The 22,686-nt window shown below is 39.1% G+C and overlaps 1 pseudogene and 1 gene segment (V, D, J or C); both read right to left on the reverse strand.

Moving 5' to 3' along the window:
• Positions 1-7,693: 7,693 nt before the first annotated feature.
• LOC132528130 (T cell receptor alpha variable 8-3-like) lies at positions 7,694-8,204 on the reverse strand (annotated as a pseudogene).
• A 10,108-nt stretch (positions 8,205-18,312) lies between these two features.
• On the reverse strand, positions 18,313-19,145 carry LOC132528140 (T cell receptor delta variable 1-like). The segment is given in 2 exon segments: positions 18,313-18,836; positions 19,052-19,145. Coding segments are annotated over 2 exon segments (573 nt in total).
• Positions 19,146-22,686: the final 3,541 nt, after the last annotated feature.

The raw sequence follows: 22,686 nt of genomic DNA on the forward strand, positions 1-22,686 counted from the left end.
TTTTTCAACCTATGTATTGATATAGCAATCAATATAATTATTCACCACAACATCTGTCCAGTTACCTATCTTGGGACCTAATAGCAGGAGAAAAGATAATCTCCCTTTGTAGAAGACTAGAATGAAGCTTGCAGACATGGAGTCCTGTCACAGAGGTCCCCTTCTCTTCTCTATTAGTTTTGACATCCCAGCTCTGTTCAGAAAGGCCAAAATAGATGCCAGAATTTGGTCATTAGGTTATCAAACCTTTGAATTTATATTTTTCCCATTAACTCAGTTCGGACCCTAAAAGAGCCACAAGAAGCCCCTATATTCTGTGCGCCCAGCTCTAAAGGGAATATATTGCAGGTGACATACACCTCCATAAGACAGCTGATCGTAAGTTCACCACTGATTGTAATAAACCTTGCTTTGTGTATGAATGTAAAAGGAAAGCCATGCCTAAGGATATTACTAAACAACATGGCAAACAACAAAGACCCATTGCCTATCATGGCCTACCCCTTAAAGTTCAACAAAACTTATACTCCTTGTCTCTAAGTAATTACAGCCTTGGCTAAATTGGTTGAAGCATCTTCAGATCTTGCTCCGGAATCTCCATTTAAATCTGATGGTACGACATACAGTACAAATTGTTCTCCAATCTAAAACACTCAAACTTTGTCTACCAGTTAGTTGACTAATCATAAAATATTAATTTCTCCACATATTATTCAACTTCGTTACACTTCTCAATTAAAGGATCTCATGATTGTACTTCTGTTGTTCAAAATGCCTTCATGCCCGGAACAGGTCTTTTGGACACTCTCATACAAAATTCTGAATTGACATATTTTTAAAATAATCTTACTTTAAATATTGAAAAGAAAACATACCAAGCTGGTTATGCAATAGCTACTCTAAACTCCCTTTAAAACCAATCATTAGCAGGAGCAAAATTAACTCAAGTAGCTGAACTTGTGGATCTCTCTTGGATATATTAAATTACAAAATGTATACATACAGTGTTAGTTATATATATATATATATATATATATATATATATATACATTTTTTTTTTTTTTTTGCGGTATGCGGGCCTCTCACTGTTGTGGCCTCTCCCATTGCGGGGCACAGGTTCCGGACACGCAGGCTCAGCGGCCATGGCTCACGGGCCCAGCTGCTCCGCGGCATGTGGTATCTTCCCGGACCAGGGCACGAACCCGTGTCCCCTGCATCGGCAGGCAGACTCTCAACCACTGCGCCACCAGGGAAGCCCCAAGAACCTTCTTAAGTACAAGTTAAGACTAAGCAGATAGGTCAATTAAATGGAATAGCAAATCAATAATTAAGCCTAATTGTATATGGAAATTTAGTATATTTTAAAGACAGTATCTCAAAACAGTGGGGAGGAATGAGTTCTCAGTAAGTATATTGTGACAAGTGTGTTAGTGAGAGTGTCCCATTTTATTTTACTTAAAAAATTTTTTTTCTTTATTTTTATTGTATTGTATTGTATTATTTTTGGCTGTGCTTGCAAGGCATGTGGGATCTATTTCCCTGACCAGGAATTGAACCCATGCCCCCTACAGTGGAAGTGCAGAGTCCTGACCACTGGACTGCAGGGAATTCCCTGTCCCATTTTAGACCAGGAGACTTTAAACTGGGATTCCTATACGCTTGAAATTATATGAAGGTTTGCCAAGGTTTATGCAGGCATAGATAATTCTAATGGAATCTAGTCATGTGTGTGTGTGTGTGTGTGTGTGTGTGTGTGTGTGCGTGTGTGTGTGTATGGGTTTGTGTATTAGAATTTTTTTCCCTAAAACTGCTTTAGAACATGCTTGAGATCCAGATATCATGCTGCCTCTTTCCCATTTCACTTTCCACTCTTAACTTTCCCTTAAAAAAACCTCTACCATCCTGAATCTTACTATGATACATTGCTCCAGAGTCTAAAATCTCCAGGGTACCAAAGAAGTAAGCAATTCATTGGCTCCTGGCTTCTGAGGGAAAGTCCTGAACAGCTAGGCAAGAAATATTGCAAGACAGGGAGGTGTTTTAACTAGGCAGCAACCTCGAGACAAGATTCCTTGATCTTATCTATCTATCTAACTATCTATCTGTCTATCTATGTATCTCTCATCTTAGAATTCAGAAATTAATTGGTGGTCACTGAAACCCATCGTGTAACATCATTGTTTGAATTGAAAAACAAAGTCAAACTATTTATGAGAAAAAAATAAATCTTATGTGGCAGGTTTGTTTGACAATGTGGGGTATGGGAGAAACAGAAGAATTAAGGAGGAGTCCCTAGATTTCTGGTAAGGTGAATTATATTGCCATTTTTTTTTTTGAGATGGAAAAGAGTGAAGGAAGAACTTATGGGGGGAAATCAGGCCTTATGTTAAGGATATGTTAGATGCCAATTAGATATCCAGTGTAGATGTGACATAGATTACAGTATATATGAGCCTGGCTTTCAATAGAGAAGGTTGGGATGAAAATGTAAATTTGTGTGTCATCAATGTATAAATAGTAATTAAAGCCATATCCCTAGATGAGATTGTAGGGGAGCTAAAGCTTTACCTGTTCCCTCTTAGGTTCTCCATCTGGACCTGAGAAGTAAGTTGACATACAACAGGTTAACAGGAGAAAAGCATAGAGATTTTATTTAATAATTTTTACATGTACATAGGGGTCCTCATAGAAAAATGAAGACCCAAAGTGGCTAGGCTTAAGTGCTTTTATACTAGTGGCCTGTTTTGGGGTGGCATGTCCTGAACCCCTCCAAGATCATTTGAAGAGAATAAATGTTTGAGGACTGAGCTCTGAGAAAACACAACATGTAGATACCAGCAAGAGGAGGAAGATGTAGGAAAAGGAGACTGAGCAGGAGCGGTTTGCAAGGAATAAGGCAAACCAGGAGAATGTGGAATTCCAGAATCCAGGCAAAGATGGTGTTTCAGGGAGAGAGTAGCCATAATGCCACATTCTTCGGAGACACTCAATAAGATAAGGAATGGTAATGCATCATTGGATTAGTGGATATAAAACTCACTGGTGGGCTTCCCTGGTGGCGCAGTGGTAGAGAATCCGCCTGCCAATGCAGGGGACACGGGTTCGAGCCCTGGTCTGGGAGGATCCCACATGCCGCAGAGCAACTAGGCCCGTGAGCCACAACTACTGAGCCTGCGCGTCTGGAGCCTGTGCTCCGCAACAAGAGAGGCCACGATAGTGAGAGGCCCACGCACTGCGATGAAGAGTGGCCCCCACTTGCTACAACCAGAGAAAGCCCTCGCACAGAAACGAAGACCCAACACAGCCATAAATAAATAAATAAATAAAATTTAAAACTCACTGGTGACCTCAGCAAGAGTGATTTCAACGGAATGGTAGGGATGAAAATCTGACTGTAGTGGGTTCAAGTAAGAAAGGTGTTAGGGAGTAGAGATGATACATTGAGAATACTTTCTGGAAATGTTTTTTATTGTGGTAGAAGTCACATAATATAAAACACACTATTTTAACCGTATTTAACTGTACAGTTCAGTGGCACTAAGTACATTCACATCGTTGTGCAGCTCCCACCATCATCCATCTGCGGAATTTTTCACCTTCCTAAACTGAAACTCTGTCCGCACTAAACACTAACTCCCCTTTCGCGAGACACAAGGAGCAAAAAGACTATAACCTGTTTTTACCCACTGAACCACTAATTCCAGTTCTAGGATGCTGTTCTAATAAAATGATGAGAAATTCAAATTCAAATTTTTATTTAAAGGCGTATACCATAATGCTATTTAAAATGATGAAAAACTGGAAATAAATAACCAAGATATCCCGAAACAGGAAAATTATAAAGTTAAGTGTGGTATATCTATGGTGTAGAATAGTAGAATAATCAATTCAAAGTATGAATACAAGGTATTTTTAATGACAAAAGTGAGTGTTAATAAAAAGGACATAAAATTGTCTCTATAATATGATGTACCAACGTGCAAAATTGTGAAAAAGATAGAAAAAAGTAAAAATAATGAGTGCTTGTCTATGTGGCAGAGTTGTGGATGTTTTCAGTATTTTTCTAATTTTTTCCCATCAGAAATTCATAAAACATACATAGGATTAACCTGGTTCATATTTACTATAATGAAGGTAGACCAGTGATGATCTGTATCTACATAACTCTAGTTATTTTGACTGAAAAATGCTTCTCAGCACCATAAATTCAGCTCATAAAATAGTACAAAACCAAAAGGCTCCCCCCCACCTTCTTCTGTATTAATTATGGATCTATTTGTTGTAAATGACAGAATCTCAACTCATGCTGGCTTGTTCCCAATGAGAGTATTTTGACTTTTGCCGTTCCAGGCAGAGCTGGATATATAGGCTCTGATGATGCTCTCAGATCTGTCTTTCTTCATATCTCTGCATTGTCTTTCTCTATATTTTAGGCTAAGGTGTGAATGATGTTCCCTAAAATGGTCCAGTGATTAACTTCCACAGCTCACAATGATATGGCAGCTCTACCGTGTAGAAAAAAAACTGGAAAACCACAGATATCCACTTAAATGAATATGTCTGCAAAGCAGATGTGTTCATGGCTTGCATCTTTGTGCTTACCCTCTTTTCTACAATGGTTTCTAGTTCTGAGAGTCTGTGAACCTATTCTAATAACTTTCAAATTTCAGTGTTAATGATACATTAAAGCAAATCTTGAATAGTCTCTTTTGGACAAATCTTCTCTGTCCATAGTCTATTCTTATTTACCCTCCCTTTCTCTTAAATTGTTCTTGGTCTATTCCACCATTCAAGACCCTAAATATAGCATTACCCAACATTCAGTTATATATAGTGTATAGCATTACCCAACATTCAGCACCAAGAAAACTTTTCCTTGTTGAAACAATGGTGAGTGGGACTATTCTAAATCTATGGGTTGCTTTTCTGGAATGGATCATAGACATTTGATGAAAATAAAATGTACAAACTTTGACTGGAAGTTTCCACATCTCTCACTTCATCCATCACTGAGTGTTACAGAAAGTCTTTTATTCAATAAAATAATTTCTCTTCCTCACTCTTCTCAGTTTCTACTTTTGAAGAAAGTCTCTCTCTTTCTGAATGATGTGGATATAAACTAAATCACCAAACGGTGGAATAACAATTTTAGTTTTACTACAGTGTTGTTGTCTATTTTTTATGTGCTTACTTGGTTCTCAACCCTGCACCATTTAATAGAAAAATGGAGCTATAAGACCCCTAAAAATTTAGTATATTGCTGCCTGAAGGAATATCCTTTTTTAAGTACATCAAACCATGCTCTTCTAAGAGTGAGCCAAATTAGACAACAAACATGTTTGTGATGATAAAAGGCACAGTGGGGGTAAGTTAGAAATTAGCCTTAATGTTGAAGGACTATCTGCCTGGCTTATCCTTATGGCAACTCAGTACCCTGAAGAGCAGGGAAGTAGATGGGAACATATCTAAACTATACCAGTACAAGTACTGAGGAGGGCAAAATCTCACATGAATTCAGGAGTTATTTTCAGTAAAATCATGCAAGGGTTTTTGCAGCCAGATGAAGAGAACAAAGTACAAAGCAAAGCAGAATGTAGTTATTTTTATTTGTTTGGTCTGTATTATTTGATTTAAAAGTTTGTCCTTTACGGGAGGTTAATGAATGCAGAGAAGCTATTAGTCTCCCCCTACATCTAAACAAAACTCATGCTGCAAAGTGATCATAAAACTGCAACACATTGGGAAAGTGTTTAGATTTTTCCTTTCCTGCAATATGGCGATTAGTTGGTGGTAGAATTGCTCAGGGAAAACGAAATTTATTTGTTTATTGAATCAATCATTATGGAAATGCAGTTTTTCTATACATTTAGAAGTGTGCTTGTAAAAGTAAAACTTTGATATTATCTACCAGTTTAAATTTAGATTAATAGCTCATTCTAAAAAACAATTTCAAGATATTCCTTAATGTTGCTTATGCTAAAGACAGGTAATCTCATGACATGTTGTATTTTTATCTGGAAAGAAACCCAGTTCTGAGCTGTGTGTGGCCCCCTTGGATGAACTACTGCCTCAAGCTAACATTTCATATTATCTCACAGTACCATCCAATAAAAACTGTCCCTTTCAGTAATATTAAAAACTTTTAATTTCCTAAACTCTTCTTGCTTATTGTTTCTTGATCTTTGCTCTTAATAAGTTTACCCTGCTTGGAATGTGTTCTCCTACCATTTCCCTCACTTAAATTCCTACACATGCGTCAAGTAAAAATTCAAAATCCAATTTCCATGAATTTGGAAGTGATTTTTTTTTTTTAATCTGTGGTGAATTTTACAAGCTTTTTGGTTGTTCAGTTCTTTCACGGTATTTTCCCTCATTTAAAACTTAAAATTCTTAGTTTGGTGCAAAATCATATTGTTTTGTAATCGTTTCTGCAAATCACTGGAAAAATGGACGTTCCACTCTTCTTTGACTAGGTCCTGTAGTGAGGAATATTTTACACCTCAAAGCAGTCTGTTTTGTTTTGAAAAGCCTCTAATTGTTCATTTTTCCTTACAGGGAGCTGAAATTAGTTTCCATACAAATTCTAACCATTGGCTATAAATTTGCCTGTATATATGGGTATAAATATTATCAGCCATTCATTCTTTCAACCATTGTTCAGTGAATGCTTATTGGTAAAAAAAAAATTGATATCTTCATAAAGCTTAAGTCTAATGAGAGAGATATTCCTATGACTGTTAGGTAGTAAGCTCTTTGTGTACAAGCATCATTCGTAAAATATTTTTATATTGCCTAACGAAGTGTGCAGAAAGGAGGAAACGGAACAACTTCAGGTATGAATTCTGAGAAACATCATTTTGTGTGAAAGTGAGTGCCTCCTTCTGTGGGGTTGTGAACAGACTGAACGTGGGCGGGGTCCCCATGATTACAGAGCAGAAGGTGGAGTCTGAGCCTATGACCTGCACAGAGATATGTTCTTCTTAATGGTTGGAACTCTCACTCTTGCTGCGTGTGTGGCTGTGTTAAAAATAGAAACCTCTCCCTCCTGGCACTTGTGGACTGGGGATGCTGCTCCACTTTCTGTGGGCTCTCTTCCCTGTTCAGAGAGAGGAACAGACACAGAATACTAGACATCAACTCTCCACTTATTCAGTGATTCATTTCATTTTTTCCAACTTTTCTGGAAACAAGCAAGCAAAATTTACTTTTAAAGGACTAAAACAAGACCTGAATAAATGAAGAGGCTTATAATATTCTTGGGTAGGAAAACATAATATCCTAAAATGTCAGTTTCCAATGTGATTCCAAACAGAATCCCATTTGTTTGAACCAAACTAAGTAAGTGAGAACAAATACCTTGGAATTGTCAACTATATTTTGAAAAAGAATATTAAGATTGGGTTTTCTTTTTATGACATAAAAACTTACTCTGAACAAAACAGTACAGTATAGGCACAGCCTTCTCAGGTGTCACTGACAAGAAACCACCCACCAGCCTCAAGATCACTGAGAGCACTGAAATTAAGAAAACAATAGTCTTTCCTTTGCAAAAGAAAAAAGAAAGAGAAAAGAAATCTAAGATGCCCACGAGAACCAAACACTTTCAGGATTCTGTATTCTCCGTACTGTTTGCCTTCACAGAACATGCCAACCTCCTGAAAATAACATAGGCTGAGACCCTGAGTCTTTTAAGCTACTCAGTCTCAGGAGATTTGTGTTCAGCTCCCACTGTAGTCTTAGTCACTGTGTCACTCAGAGCACAGAAGTACTTGGCCGAGTCTTTCCAATGGGCTGATGTTTTCCTCAGGTGGAAGGACTTCTCACTCCCCCTAAATTCAGCCTCAAAACCTTTGATACCTGAGACAAGGCTGTTTCCAGATATGTACTTCAGGAGAAGCTGGAGTCCTTGATTGGGGTACTGCACGTACCAGAAGAGAGAGGGCGAAGAAGAAGATGAGTAGTTGCACCTCAGCTCCAGACGGGCTCCTTCAGAGACAGTGATGTGGCCGTCAGGCTGGGTCACCGACTGGGCTCCGGCTCCTCCTGAAACATCAATGCTGAATCAATGAACTCAGCCAGAACAAAAAGTCTCTATTCAAAGTCAGTCCAAAGCAATGTTCCATGTGTGGACAAGAGAGTAAAATGGAACAGTACTCACTCAGGAACAGGAGCACCTCAAGCATCAAGGTGAACACCAAGGTCATGGTGGAGCAGTGAGGAGGCAGTGAACTCCTTTCTGGGAGATTCTCCACAAACAAAAGTCTAATGACTGGTGGACTTGAACCCAGGTTGCTGTGAGGTTGAGAAGGAATGACACAGCATTTAGATTTCTTCATCTGATGGACGTTGTAAGGTGTGTTGGGAGAGAGGCTGTCTTAACAAGACTGCCTGCCTCTGGCGTCTGAGATGCTTTACATGTCATTGTTCAAAAAGTGGTGTCAGAATATCTCTTTAAACTGTAGGGAAGGAAGGTTTTTGTGCGATTATTCTGATCTTATATAGAAAAACCATTTCCAGTTTACACAGCAGCCCCCTCTATTGGTCAGATAGAGAAAGAAAGAGCAGTTCACAATTTTTGTGAACCTTCCTCACCTCCTTCCTGCCAGGAACACAAAAGTCTCCGAAAGGAGTGGCAAGCACTACAGAAAGTGGCTGCTCTGAATGTGGTCTGCAGGTGAGTAGCATCTGCATCACCAGGGAGCTATTCTGAATGCAGAAGCTCAGGCCCTACCCAGACTTCCTGAGTCAGAATCTGCATTTTAATAAAATTCCTGCGCACATTAGAATTTGAGAAACACTTGTCTAGATGAAGGAGGTAAAAAATACCTTTTGGATTTAATAATAAAGAGATCATTGGTATTTCTGAGAAAAAATAGATTGGTTACAGGAGAGGCATGTATGAGTTTGGAGGAATATTAAATATTTTTTCAGAGGAGCATGCTTGAATATTTTAAATGATGGGAAGAAATCAGTAGCAAGAAAGTACTGAAGAACCAGACCATAGAGTTTGGACGCTCAGTGGGCTGAGGTGCCAGAGAAGTCAAAGTGAATGGAGTGGGTGAAGCGTTTGGACAGAGGCGCACTATTTAAAAGGAAGAGAGAGATCTTTTTTATTATTAGGGGAGGGAAAGTGAATTATATGTGTAAAAGCAGGAATGTTTCATGTGGAAAGCAGAAAGTTGAGGAAGATTCATTTAATGATATGAGTTGTCTTTACGGTCATCTACCATGACTCATCAAAAGGTCCTGGGTAAGCTGTACTAAGAGCGAAGAGAGTCAAAGGAGATATCGTAAAGTATGGAAATGGTATGTTATGAAAACATACAGAATTTTCACGCACCATTTCATTTACAATTGATGTTAAAAACCACGACTATATGGAGACAAACGGCTGTATGGCTGTGTTGATACATATGCTTAGATGGGGGCACATTGTCCTCCTGGGATGATGGTTTAAGTAAGAACCAGGTGTAAGAGTGGGAAACATAGCCATGTGTTGGCTTGAGGGATATAATGAAGTAGAAGTATCTTCAAGTGTTCCCGTAGTGGAAGGTTTCCAACCCACTCATATAAACCAGCTTCACAAACCAGCTCTCATTAATCAGTGCACTTGTCAAAAGTAAACTGTGGTCAAGCTGTAGGCAGATCTACTGAATGGTTCTTATAAGTCAGGGACAATAATAACAGCTGGGATTAAAGAATAATATGTATGGGCCCCTATCCTTGAGGAATTTGGACTAGTGAAGAGTTAAAACCAAAAAATATTCTTAGCATAGTAGATATGTGGTCTTACAAAACTGTGCACAGAACACTAAAAGAGGGAGAGGGCAAATAAATATAATTTATGTAACCTGGAAAATCTTTTCAAAAGTAAATGTGACATTTACTGGGTCCTGAAGATTGAATAGGAATTTGCCAACTTGAGAAAGAAATAATATTTATAAGAAGAAAATATGAGAGTGAGTTCATTTGATATGGCTGATGTTCAGAAATCTTGGTGTAATACTGGGGAGGAAGATGAACACTTACTGGAAGTACTACTGTAGATGGCCACATAAACCTTGGCTTTTACTTTAGGGTCATGGGGAGCCATAGAAGGTCCTGAAATAGAACAGCAATCTAATCTGATGTGTATTTTAGAATGATAACTTCAGGGATAGATTTGGGAAGTAAGAGCTCATGGATAGGGGATACATTTAAGAAGTTATTCCAACCACCTCAGTGAGAGGTTATGAGCACCTGGACCAGGATAGTAACAAGGCAAGTAAAAAGAGGTGGTTGGGGCTTCCCTGGTGGCACAGTGGTTGAGAGTCCGCCTGCCGATGCAGGGGACACGGGTTCGTGCCCCGGTCCAGGCAGATGACGCGGAACGGCCGGGCCCGTGAGCCATGGCCGCTGAGCCTGCGCGTCCGGAGCCTGTGCTCCCCAACGAGAGAGGCCACAACAGCGAGAGGCCCGCATACCACAAAAAAAAAAAAAAAGAGGTGGTTGAATGTGAGAAATATTTAGAAGACAGAATTGATATGACTTCATATATCAATCAACTTTCACTAGGGTAATGCTCGGTACAAACAACCTCACAATGTCAGTGGCTCACAAGAACAAAGTTTACTGAGTTGTCCATGGTATGTTAGTTGTGGGTCAACTGCAGTCCCAGCACTCTGAGGCTCTGCTCCTGGAAAAAGGACGATTCCGTTCTGCTACTATGAGTTATCATTTCAGTCTGGACCTTGTGTCTTCTTCACATTATGGATAAAAGCTGAAAGGACAACCACTACCTGGTAAGTGCAGGGAAGAAACAAAAGAAGACATGCCATGTGAACATATTTAGGTTTAGCTATGATATAACATACTTCCTATCCACTCACATTCCATTGGTCAAGCTGGTCACATTGCCGTGTCCAAAGTCCACAGTGAGGCCAAGTATAGAAAATATACTCCAGCTAAAGATTAGCACAGTAAGGGTGAGAGAGCATGAATAGTCAACACATAATACACTCTAATAGTCTTGGAAATGAGCTACATGAGAGTGAGCTTATAGGGCACTCGGATGTTAACTCCCTTACGGAAGAGAAGGTATATTCTCTTTAAAATCTTTAAGAAAGTTTTTTGTGAAAACCTAGGAGAAATCAATAAAAAATTATTTGCTTTTCCCATTTCTCTTCTTTGTTCTTTTTGTGTTGAAGAACATGCCTTCAATGAAGTAGGATGTAGCAACGAGTGGTGAATATTACCCTACTTTAATCAGATTATTTTAGAAAGGTTTGAGAAACTATCTAGTTCACTTGGAATCATGGCAAAAGAGGAGGCTAGGAATCTGATTCAATGATATGGCCAATATACTGGTGGGAATGGAGGTGAGTGATGTGTAATGACAGTCCCGTTAGTTGACGGAGATACAGTGACTGGAACGCTTGTTTATCTATCATTGCATTTCCCCCTGGTTATAGCAAAGACTGTAATTCATTGAATTTGCCGTTTCCACCTCACACATGGCTCTTTCTCAGTGCTGGTACCAGAGCAGCACCAGGCGCAGGCTTGGGCTGCAGAGGCTGAAGGGCACTGTGTGCAGGCACAGAGAGACGTGGCTGAGTCTTCAGCCTGGGATCCTTGATGTACAGGCAGCTGAAACCCTCCTTAGTATTCAGAGTGATTCTTACTTATCCTTCCTCCTTTTCATCCTCATTTACAGTCATTAAAACAGGTCCTTAGGGCTTTTTCCAGCTTCCATCTATACCAGTGTAAAGCATAAGAAGAGCTGGAAGGGAAACTGCAGGTGAAATTGGTGCTCCCTCCTTCCTGAACATGCAGAGATGGAGAAATCTGTTCCACACTCAATATGCTGCTCATTTCTGTTCAGAAAGACAGGGTCGGACATACACTGATCTCTCTACACAGGATTCATTGTCTTCACACGTTCCCAGATAGAACCTAGAGTTACGTGACTACATCCCCCTCCTTCTCCATCACTGCCACATACTGTTCAGAATGTCTTCAGCAGCCCCTGGACTTAAGGCCAAGATGAAGTCACAGGATTAACAATGGAGCTGGCAAAGGATTCCTCTCCATTTATCCTGCCCAAGTATCCTCAGCAGAGGAATATTGTTCTTCAGAAAATAGGATTCTGCATCTGGTTGCCCAGCCAATCAGAGACAACACCCCATACAAGGCCTGGAAACACACCAACAATTTCTGACCTAGACTCAGTTTCCTGTCACTCAAAAGGAGGGCTCAAACACTGCTTTCTTGAGACCAGCTTCACAAACAGTGAGGACATCCCCCATGAGTCCACAGCACAAAGAGAGCTGACAACCATTCAGAAGTGGGCTGCCCCATCGTGCACTGCCATCATTCAACTTGAGAGAGATTGGGATGGCAATTTGTGGCAGGAAAAACACTTTGGTTAGGAATCTTTTATATGAACTTTCAACAAAATCCTCATATTATAAATGTGCACACATACCATGTGCTAAATTATCTATTGCTTTATGTACATTGTTCGAATACAGAAATCACACAATAGAATTACTATCATTCCCAATTTACCAACAGGAAAACTAAAGCTGAAAGAGATTGAGGAATTCACTCCAGGTCAAACACCTGGTAATAACTAGAACACATATCTATCTGGTAAGGGGTCCATGGTGTTTGGAATCTGCCACGCCACTTACATTTGTGATACTCAGTAAATGTTTTAAATGGTAGAGAAGATACGTTCTAAAAATAACAGGAGTCTGCTTTTTGGGTTTCTTTCTACTAGCCAAAAAATGGAACAACTTAAATGTACTGAATGACTCCATTTACATGAAATGTTCAGAAAAGGAACCTATGGAGATATAAAGTAGATCACTGGTTGCCTGTGGCCAGGTATCGGAACAGGGATTAACTATAATTGAGCATAAAGGAGCTTTTTGTGGTGATAAAAGTGTTTAAACCTAGATTATTGTAATGGTTTCATAAGTCAGCTAATTTACCAAAAATCACTGAACTGTACATTCAAAATGGATGAATTTTGTGGAATGTCAATTTTACCTCAAATAGCGTTGTTTAAAAGTAAAGAAGAATTATGTTCTATCTTGCCCGTGTCACAGTCCAGGAATAATGCTAGTTTGATTGAACATACGCATATTAGTTTAAACAGTCATCTTGTGCCCAGAATGTCCTTAAGAGATCTGAAAATTATGAAAGCAATACTCTCTGTTCCCTGTGAGCTTAAAAAACAGCTGGAAAAAAAAAAAAAAGACATCCAGGGGAAATTTAACAGTACAAGATAGCAGTAATTAAGATTGTTCAGAATCTAAATGTACTTCCGGAAAATTGGCAGTGTAAATTGACTATATAACCTTCTTTCCAGTGAACAACTGAAATAAATAAAGGAAAGAGCATGGGGAAGGTACTAAACTCAGGGAACAGTACCTTCCACACACTCAAATAGTGTTCTGGAAAGTGGAACAGGATTAGAAGATATCTCAATGGCTAACCTCTGACTTTCCTTCCCAAGAAAAGAGATGCCACTGTGGTTAATAAAGGAAATCGTGAAAAACCTCATTAATGTCTCCCAATTTAGAAGTGCAAAGGCTGAGGTTAGGGATGGACTGCTAGACAAACAGAAACTAGTACAAGTAAAGTTCCTTTTTTTTTTTCCTCCAGATCAGACCACTTGATGAATAGGATAGTGTGGGTATGACCACACCATCATAAAGCCTACTTGCTGTGAAGCGTATTTCTGATGAAAATACTGATCCATTAAAAAATTCACCTGGATATTGGAAGGTATGTATCCAGAACAAGACAGGCATACCTCCAACAGCCTTGACATTCATGCAGCTAGTAAGGTAGAATCCTGTAATCTACAGCAACCCACCTTACCTGAAATCGAGGAGAAGCCAATTGATCACTAGATATATTGCATAAATTAAATCTTAGATGAAGTGACTTGCAGGATATACATATTGACAGTTCTAGATAAACTCACAAAGATTAGTCCAGTTTAAGCTTTTATATCAGTGTTTGAATAGCATGGACTCTAGAAATAATTTTATCTTTTGTACATTTATTTTATATACACACACACACACACACACACACACACACACACACATATATAAGTTGAGCCTCCTGCACTAAGTATTGTTCACTCATAGAGGATTCTGTAGTGAAAGGATATAAAAGGCCTACAGTGCGGTAGGAGGAGGAAGAATTGAATAAATGAATTTTTAAAGAAAGATAATTATAGATAGTGATTAGCACTTAAAAAAATACAATATTGTATTGAGATAGAGAGTTGCTCTTGGGGTGAGGGAAGGCATCTGCTCTAGACAGGGTATGGAGAGAGGGCTCCACTCCGACACTTATTCTGTAACACCAGACAAGGTATCGAACCTCTCTCATGTTCAATTCCCTTTTCTGCAAGTAGCCAGTATCTTTCTGGGGGTGCTGGGCTCAGCACTGGCATTCATCATCTCATTCACTTCTCATAAGAACCCTGCATGGTAGATTCTGTCAATATCCACATGGTAGATATGAGGAAATGGAAGCATAAAAATTATTAAGTCATTTTCCGAAGATCACTCAGCTACCGAGTGGTAGATCTAGAAATACAACCCAAGTCTTTGGTCTCAAGCACTTTGCTACACTGTCTCCCTAAAGTAGGATGGACCCAACCTTGAAGGGTTCCAGTAAGCATTAAGTGAGAACACACATTCAAATCACCCAACACAATACCTTCCCTAGCTTAGGCACTCAACCAGCTGCAGGCAATGTGCAGAATCTTGCGGGGGGGTGGGGGGTTGGGGTGGGGGTGGGGTTGGGGGGGCATGTTGGGAGACGGAATCTGAAATTGCAGAGGAATCTAGCCCAAGATAAATTTCAATATTTTTTTGAGATATATGTAGCAGGTTACCTGGCAGATTTCATGTGTTATCGTAAGTATCCATGGTCTATCATGTTCTTACTGTTAATGAGAAGTCAATTCATTAAGGTGTCATATTGAGAAATTGGGTGGGCATATTATAATATGAAATGAGTGTACCACCCAGTATTGGCTACAATTGTTTATTTTTTCCCATTATTGACTCTTGCTCCCACTTCTCAGGATATTGCTATACTACAAGAAAGGACAGAGCAGTAGACACAGTTATACTTACCAGACAAGAAACCCCAAACTTGCACAACAATTCTGAGCTTTCTTTCCAAGGTAGCCTATAACTCCACAGGCAAAATCATCTCATGTGTTGTATATGTCATTTCAAATCAATCACTTTCACATCTGGCTAGCAAAAGAAAACAACCAGCCAGTTCTCCTGAATCCTCTCTCTCCTGATTTCTGCATTGGGAAGTTTACTGACTGGTTCAGCAATGGCAGCTTCTGTTGTGACTAGGCTTCACCACAATTTTACCCAATGTCACTAGAGGGCAGCAGCGAGGCCAGTGTAGGCATCACAAAATATTTGAGCAGGACACCAGGTGGCAGTGCTTCAGCTTTCTTTCTTGCTGCATGCAGTGTGCTAGAGCCTGATTCTCAAGGAAGGAAAATAGAAAGATTAAAGAGATAAAAGATTCCCAAAGGGGTGACATTTGAGTAAAGACATGAAGGAATTCAGAGGTGCACCATGTAGATATTTGGGGGCATAACATCACAATAGAGAGGACAAAGGCAAGGAGCACAGGTCTTGATATAGAAACATGCTTGGAGTGTTTAAGGAATAATATCTTTCCCTGAGGCCCCTTATTCTTCCCAGCACACTATTGCATAAGGAACTTGCTAAAGCATTCAGCGCTGTTAACTGATTAGCGGATGATTTCCTCATCTATTGATCCTGGGGCAATTTGTGCCTAGGTTTGGCATCTTCTTTCCTAGTTCCCTTTAGGTTCCTGTTTAAACCAGTAATGTCACCATCACTGAGACATCCAGCCACCCTGTGCTGGGGCCAAGTGCTTCTCCATAGTTTAAACCTTGCTCTTTAGGAGCCCCATAAATGCTACACTCTGGCTGGCAATAAAAGTTAGAGATGATATTCACAGTTAGGAAAGTTATGTCTTATTTCTGAAAAATTAAACAAATTGGAACAATAAAATCTGTCTCATAGGGTTTATGATATTTGAATTAAATAATGAATCTGAGATGCATCCTACAGTGCCTGACATATAGTAAGCCCAATAAGTACCAACTTTCTTTTTTCTAGTAAAACTTTCCTTTCCTTCAATGTCCGGGTCTGTGTTCTGTTACTGCTTGTTGTTTTCTCCACATCAGTTCAATGATGGGAGCTTCTAAGAAATTTACTTAAGCACTTATTTTCCTGGAGACAATCATTATTTTTCCCTCTCTTCTTAGGTCCTATTCTCCTAGCCATACTGATTCACTCAGGATGCTAAAAGGACACAGATGAGGTTTTATTTTCATTTCCCTAATGAATAATAATAATATTCCCTGATGAATAATGATAATCTTTGTATATTTATTAGCTATTGGATATAATATTTCTGAATTGGATCTCCAAGATTTTGCCATTCTTATTAACTCTTTTCTTATTGATTTACATGAGCTTTTAATATATATTGCATTTGAGTCTTTATCAGAAATATGCATTGCAAATACAGTTTACCATTCTGTGCCTTGACTTTCCCCCCTACTAGCAGTGATTTTTAACAAAGACAATTTTAAAATATGCTTTCATGTTCATAAGAAGCCAGTTTCAAAGTTTTATTTATTTGTTTTAACACTTCAAAAATGTTTTCACTTGGTGACTTCTGATGTGAAATCAGGCATCATTCTTAATATTTCCCAGAATACAATATATCGATTTTCCCTGGGTATTGGCAAGATTATTTCCACTTAAATATTTAAGTGGATTTGCCTTCAATGCCTTGCAAATTTCTGCCAAAACCACAGTGGTGGACTTGCAGAATTCCTTATTCATCTTTATGGTTTTCCACATAGCATTGCTCCTGAATAAGAAACTTGTTTTTTAGGAAGTCAAGTAGTACAGTGAGTGAAGGTACTTGCTATGAGCAAATAGGTTATGGAATGGGTAATGGAAATGGTAGTTATAAATACCACCTACAATCATGTGGTCATTTGCAGAAACAGGAACTATAATACTTATGACAATTTCTTTTTCATTTTGATATGAATATGGTTATGTATACATTAACCATTTTTAAATCTCTCCCCTACTTGTCTGCCTGTGGTAACATATGATGTGCAAGTATAAGTTTATCTCATATCTCATTGTATCTCAGTGGTTAAGATTCAGGATTCAATGGGACAGTGTGAATGAGGTATAAGAGGAAAGAACACCACCCCAAAATGGATAAATTAACTTGGTGTACTCTCTTCGGGAGAGAGTTAGCTTGGTTTTGGTTGAATGGGGAATAACTGCATCTTATTAACAGGAAGCATAGTTTTGCTGTTGTGTTTATTTGAAAGTTGTCTTGTTAAAAGAGGTATAGATGGGTGACAGTTGACATAGAGGGTACTGTAGTAGCTTTGTAGTGTCTCAACTATCTGGATATCTGTGTCCCAGAATTTGCTTCCCTGTATTGTTCTGGGTTAGGGTTGGCCACAAAAAAGACTTGCGCAAGGTTTAGAAGGTAGTTGTCATGAAGTAGCCACATTTTTTATGCTCTGCTGGTTGGTGCAGGGCTCCAGGAACTGGGCAACTCACACATGTGGCTGCTGATGAACTAGCTCATCTTATTGTTGACTCACAACTCCTCTACCGCCCACCTGATCTCCTCCTCATCTTCTCTTTGTCTTGGACCAAGTATGCGTGTAGCATGAGGGTAAATGACACCCACTTCTCCTTGAGGTCACCCACCATTGTGAGACTGAAGGAGGTGAGAGACAGACAAGTTTTAGTGTGTCTTTGTGGGTACCATTGTCCTCATGGGTTCTAGTATCCGTACATGTCACAGTCTGTCCATGCTTTTGTCCACATCCAACTTTCCTTCCCAAATGACACTCTAACAGTGAATTCAGGCTCAACACCAGATGCAAAGATAACAGCTTTGTATAGACCCCTCCACCAGCTCTAGCTATTGCCTGAGTGCTATTCTCTACAGTGAGCCTCTTATTCTAGATCACTTGTAATTTGCTTCTCTGATTGTACCCTGACACAAAGTCTAAGGAGAAAGGACTAAGGAAATGATTTTCATGACCATTTCAGATAACTAGACCCAGGTTTGTGATGTGAGTGTCTTTAGGTGGAACTGCCACTTTAAATTATCATGGAGCAAATTTTCAACATTAGAGAATTTTACACATGTTCTGTGTGATGGACTTAAAGTCAAAAATTCAAGACTGAGTATGTATTAGTAGAAAGTTACTCTGGACATCTGTTCCCAAGTGAGATAGCAGGAGATTTTATTTAGAATTAAATCTCCTGATCCAGACCACAGATTAAGCAACCACAGGACTACCATTTCTTGTCTGGCATCTGCAGGTGTGCCTTTCAGTGGGGCTCCCGCAGCAAGGGGGCTCTCTCTTATTGAGCTCTGGGGTTTTTGTTTGGCTTTTCCTATTACTTCAAGCACTGTGAGGTCCCAGAGAGCACAGAAGTAGTTTGCAGAATCTTCCACCAGTAAGGCTGAAATGGTGAGGCTGATGAATTTATGTCTTTCCTGAAAGTTTACAGAATAGCGGCCATTCTTTGCATTTTGGTCAGAAGAAATCTGATGAATAAGGAAAGTCATCTCTCCACTGGGAAGCTGCTTATACCAAACAATAACGTACCAGCTCCAGCTTGTTTCATACTGACAGCTCAAGGTGACCGCCTCCCCTAGCTGACTGGATATGGCTGGCTGGACTTGAGTAACTTTCTGGGCCGCACCAAATCCTGTGGGAAAAAATCAGAAAACAGAGCTGAAGTAGTGAACAAAATAATGTAGGAATTAGACTAATTTAGGACCCAAAGAAAAACCAAATTGAAATCATGATAAGCTTTCTTTTCTCCAATCCTCCTTTCCTCCCCAAGTCCATGTGAAGTACCATGTGCCTGTGTGCAGTCCTTTCAACCTGAACATTTGTACCTATATTTGGAACCATCCCTACCAGAGAAGATGAAGGCCAGGAATACCCAGGGCAGGCTGGAGAGCACCATGTGGCAAGAATTCCCCTGCACATATGTTTTCAGTTCTGCCTCAAGCTGAGAGTTCAGTGTCTTTGAGGGCCTCGCAGCACATATACATAGTACCTGGGTTCCTGTGTCACTCCTCCAAACAGGAAGTAGGGTGTTATGTTCATAGACCACGTGGTCAGTGCACAGATGGGGAAAAAGTCTGGCTCACCACAAAACTATGTCTACTTTTCTTCCCACGGTAATTGTTAGGCAGTATCCGAAAAGGAGCATAGAAAAATTAGTATTAAAGTTTTGAGCTAAGGGGAACTACAGATTAAACAGGTTGACACGTGTTGATAATTATTCAGCAGAATAATTTTGCCGGCCCATTTAAAATAGAATTTAGTATAGGGTATGCACCCTTCTTGTAATCTACTTACTGGTCATTCATTTAGCCTCTCTTTACTTTTCTCCATTCTGAATCAGTGGAGTTCTTTTAAAACTCACAGATTTTCAGCTTTCTTGGTGAAAGGCAATATTATCCAAAATAATTAATGTATCTCTGTTTTTTAACCGGGTTCTAGGGCTCTATTTAGAGTTTTCACTAAATAAATTTACTTTAACATGAAATGTTAAAAAATCAGCCCCTCAGGTTTTCAGAATCTATTCAGTTTTTTATGTTTTCATGAAATTATAACAGCAATAATATATTCTTTTGAAACCTGACATTGAGTCTTATTTATTAGACTTTGAGGAAGATCAGGATATTCCGGATCTTCAGTCCTGTTGCCTCCCCAGGTAGAACTGTACTTAGTAGATCGTGTGTCCTATGCTTGTCTTGATGTCACATTTTCTATCCCATTGGTCCAAAGTGTTCTGTCTCACTTGTGAGGAGCTGATTATTTTTTTCTTTGTAAAATAAAGTGAAGATAAGCACGCCAGATCTTTCTGTGACACAATGCTATAATGCACTCCTACAAAACATGTTATCTACAGGCTGTAAACGCTCAGTACATGTCAATGCCACAGAAGTTGGTAACTGACGTTTTGTATACTGTTACACGTTCTTGTGGAATGTAGCTGTCAATCTTCCATTTGGTTTCATTGTTTTAACGGGAGAATTAAAATAAAAGAACCAAAGGCAAATAGACAAGTAGAAAAGGAAGTACAGACAAGGTCTCTAAAACAGTGCTAGTCCTTTGACTTTAAGGTCAAAATAACTCATTCATGAGTGACGCAGGGGTGAGAGTGTATGTTTAGTTGAGACATCTACTCCTCTGTCCCATTTCACCTCTGAGTGCTGACAGGCAGCCAAGGCCCTGGTTTGCAATTATGTGTAGCTAAGCAGAGGAGAGCCATGAATGCCCACAGCAGTCTGGGGAGCAGCATAATGGCAGGATTTCCCCCTTGTTGAAATGGCCCTGCTCTGAGTTCCTGACAGTAAAGGTGCAAGGTCCCTCAGCTGCACTATAGCAGCTGTCTCTGAAATGTAGTTTCTGGCTGGATCAAGTCTGAATGTGTATAACACCCAGGTTGGGAGATTTGGCCTGCCTTAAACATTGTGCTCCCTTTCCTTGTGGTTTAATGATAAATGATTATATATAGTAAAGGACAGTCCAGTGATCAATATTGAAGGACATATGGGAAGGAGATTTATTACTTCAAATTTCCAAATTTAGTAAATTAATCTGTGATGGAATCTGAAGGGCTTACCAGAAACAAATTCATTATGAATCATGCTGTGTTTGCAAATATTCATTCATGTTCTTCTGATTGTTTTCTTGCCTCCAATTTCGATTCTAAGGTGAAATATGTTCACTGATCCTCGACTTCCCTACAAAAGATAAGCCAGAAGCCATCACCCCCCTTCCTTCCTACTTACCCGCCAAATCATGGGAACTGGTAACTTCACAACAGCAAATATCACTCAGACAAATGAGAACAAAACAGGGTTCTGACTTCTGTTATATCTCCAGTTGTGTAGTGGAATAACAGATGGTAGTGGCAGTAAAATCATATTCGCTTGTGATGTAACTCTATGCTTAACTTATTAGAAGTTGTAGGAAGCAAGGCTCCACAGGTCCTCTAAATCCAAATATTTGGCCATGTGTTTGTCATGAGTGCACATATATTGTTTGGTGCAATTCTATAATTATCGTTATAGTTGTCACGAAGACAAAGCTTCTCATAACATACTGCTTAATCAGTGAAAATATAAAAACTATTAACAGTATAAATGCTTTCCAAAATAAAAATATTTCCTTCTCTTGACATTGAAGGAATGAAGATTCTTTTCCATTTTATCCTGAAATTTCATCTAATGAAGTTGTTTATGCCAAATGATCAAATTTCAAGCATTTTATTTTTGTTTCAGCACCTCATAAAGAAACCCCAATGAGAATAACTGAGTTATTCTGTTGTAGATTGTCTTCAGACTCTCCTTGATTCCTTTATGGGAATTCCAAATTCACATATCATATGAGGGCACAGAATCACTACTGGGGTTCGCAGATCTTCCCTAGTGCCTCCCTGTGACATCCTTGATGACTGTTTTCTCATGCTGACCATGCATTCCCATCTAGGCATTATATCTTATTTTAATCTTGTATATTTCATTCAAGTGAAAGCTACTCTACTCATATATACATTCTACTCCGAATTTGTTATTAAACTGTTCAAACTACTAGAAAAAAAGCAAAACGAACTTTGAGAGCCAGAGGAATTCATATAGTGACATCTTTTCTTAAAATTTTTCAACTATAGTCATCATGCTGTACATTGCATCCCCAGGAGGAATTTATCTTTAACTGGAAGTTTGTACCTGTGGAACACCTTCACACACTCCCACCCCCATCCCCACTGATTCTGAGAATCACCAATCTGTTCTCTGTACCTATGAGTTCTGCTGTGTGTGTATGTCTGTGCCTGTGCTTTAGATTCCACATACAAGTGATTTCATACAGTATTTTTTTAATTTTAATTTTCATACAGTATTTGACTTTGTCTTCACTTAACATTATGCCCTCTAGTTTCATCCATGTTGTAAATGGCAGGGTTTCTTTTTTTTTTGATGACATTATCCTTGTTCATTCATCTGTCAATGGACACTTAGGTTGTTTCCAAGTATTGGCTATTGTAGATGAGCTGCAATGAAGAGATATCTTTTTGAGATGGTGCTTTTATTTCCTTCAGGTATATACCCAGAAGTGGAAATCCTGGATCGTATAGTAGTGCTCGTTTTAATTTTTTTGAGGCATCTCCATAGTGTTTGCCATAGACATTGCACTCATTTACATTTCCACTGACAGTTCACAGGGTTCCCTCTTTTTTACATTCTTACCAACACTTTTTTCCTTTTCTTTTTGATAATAGCCATTCTGACAGGTGTAAGGTGATACCTCATTTTCATTTTGATTTTCATTTCCCTGATTATTAGTCATGTTGAGGATCTTCTAATTCACCCATTGGCCATTTGTATGGCTTCTTTGGGAAAATGTTTATTCAGATGATCTGCCTATTTTTTAATCAGATTGGTTTTTCTATTGATCATATGATATTTTAATATATTTTGATATTAACCACTTAGCAGATATATAATTGGAAAATATTTTCTCCCATTCCCTAGATT

Source organism: Lagenorhynchus albirostris, chromosome 1, assembly GCF_949774975.1.
Source record: "Lagenorhynchus albirostris chromosome 1, mLagAlb1.1, whole genome shotgun sequence".
NCBI lineage: Eukaryota > Metazoa > Chordata > Mammalia > Artiodactyla > Delphinidae > Lagenorhynchus > Lagenorhynchus albirostris.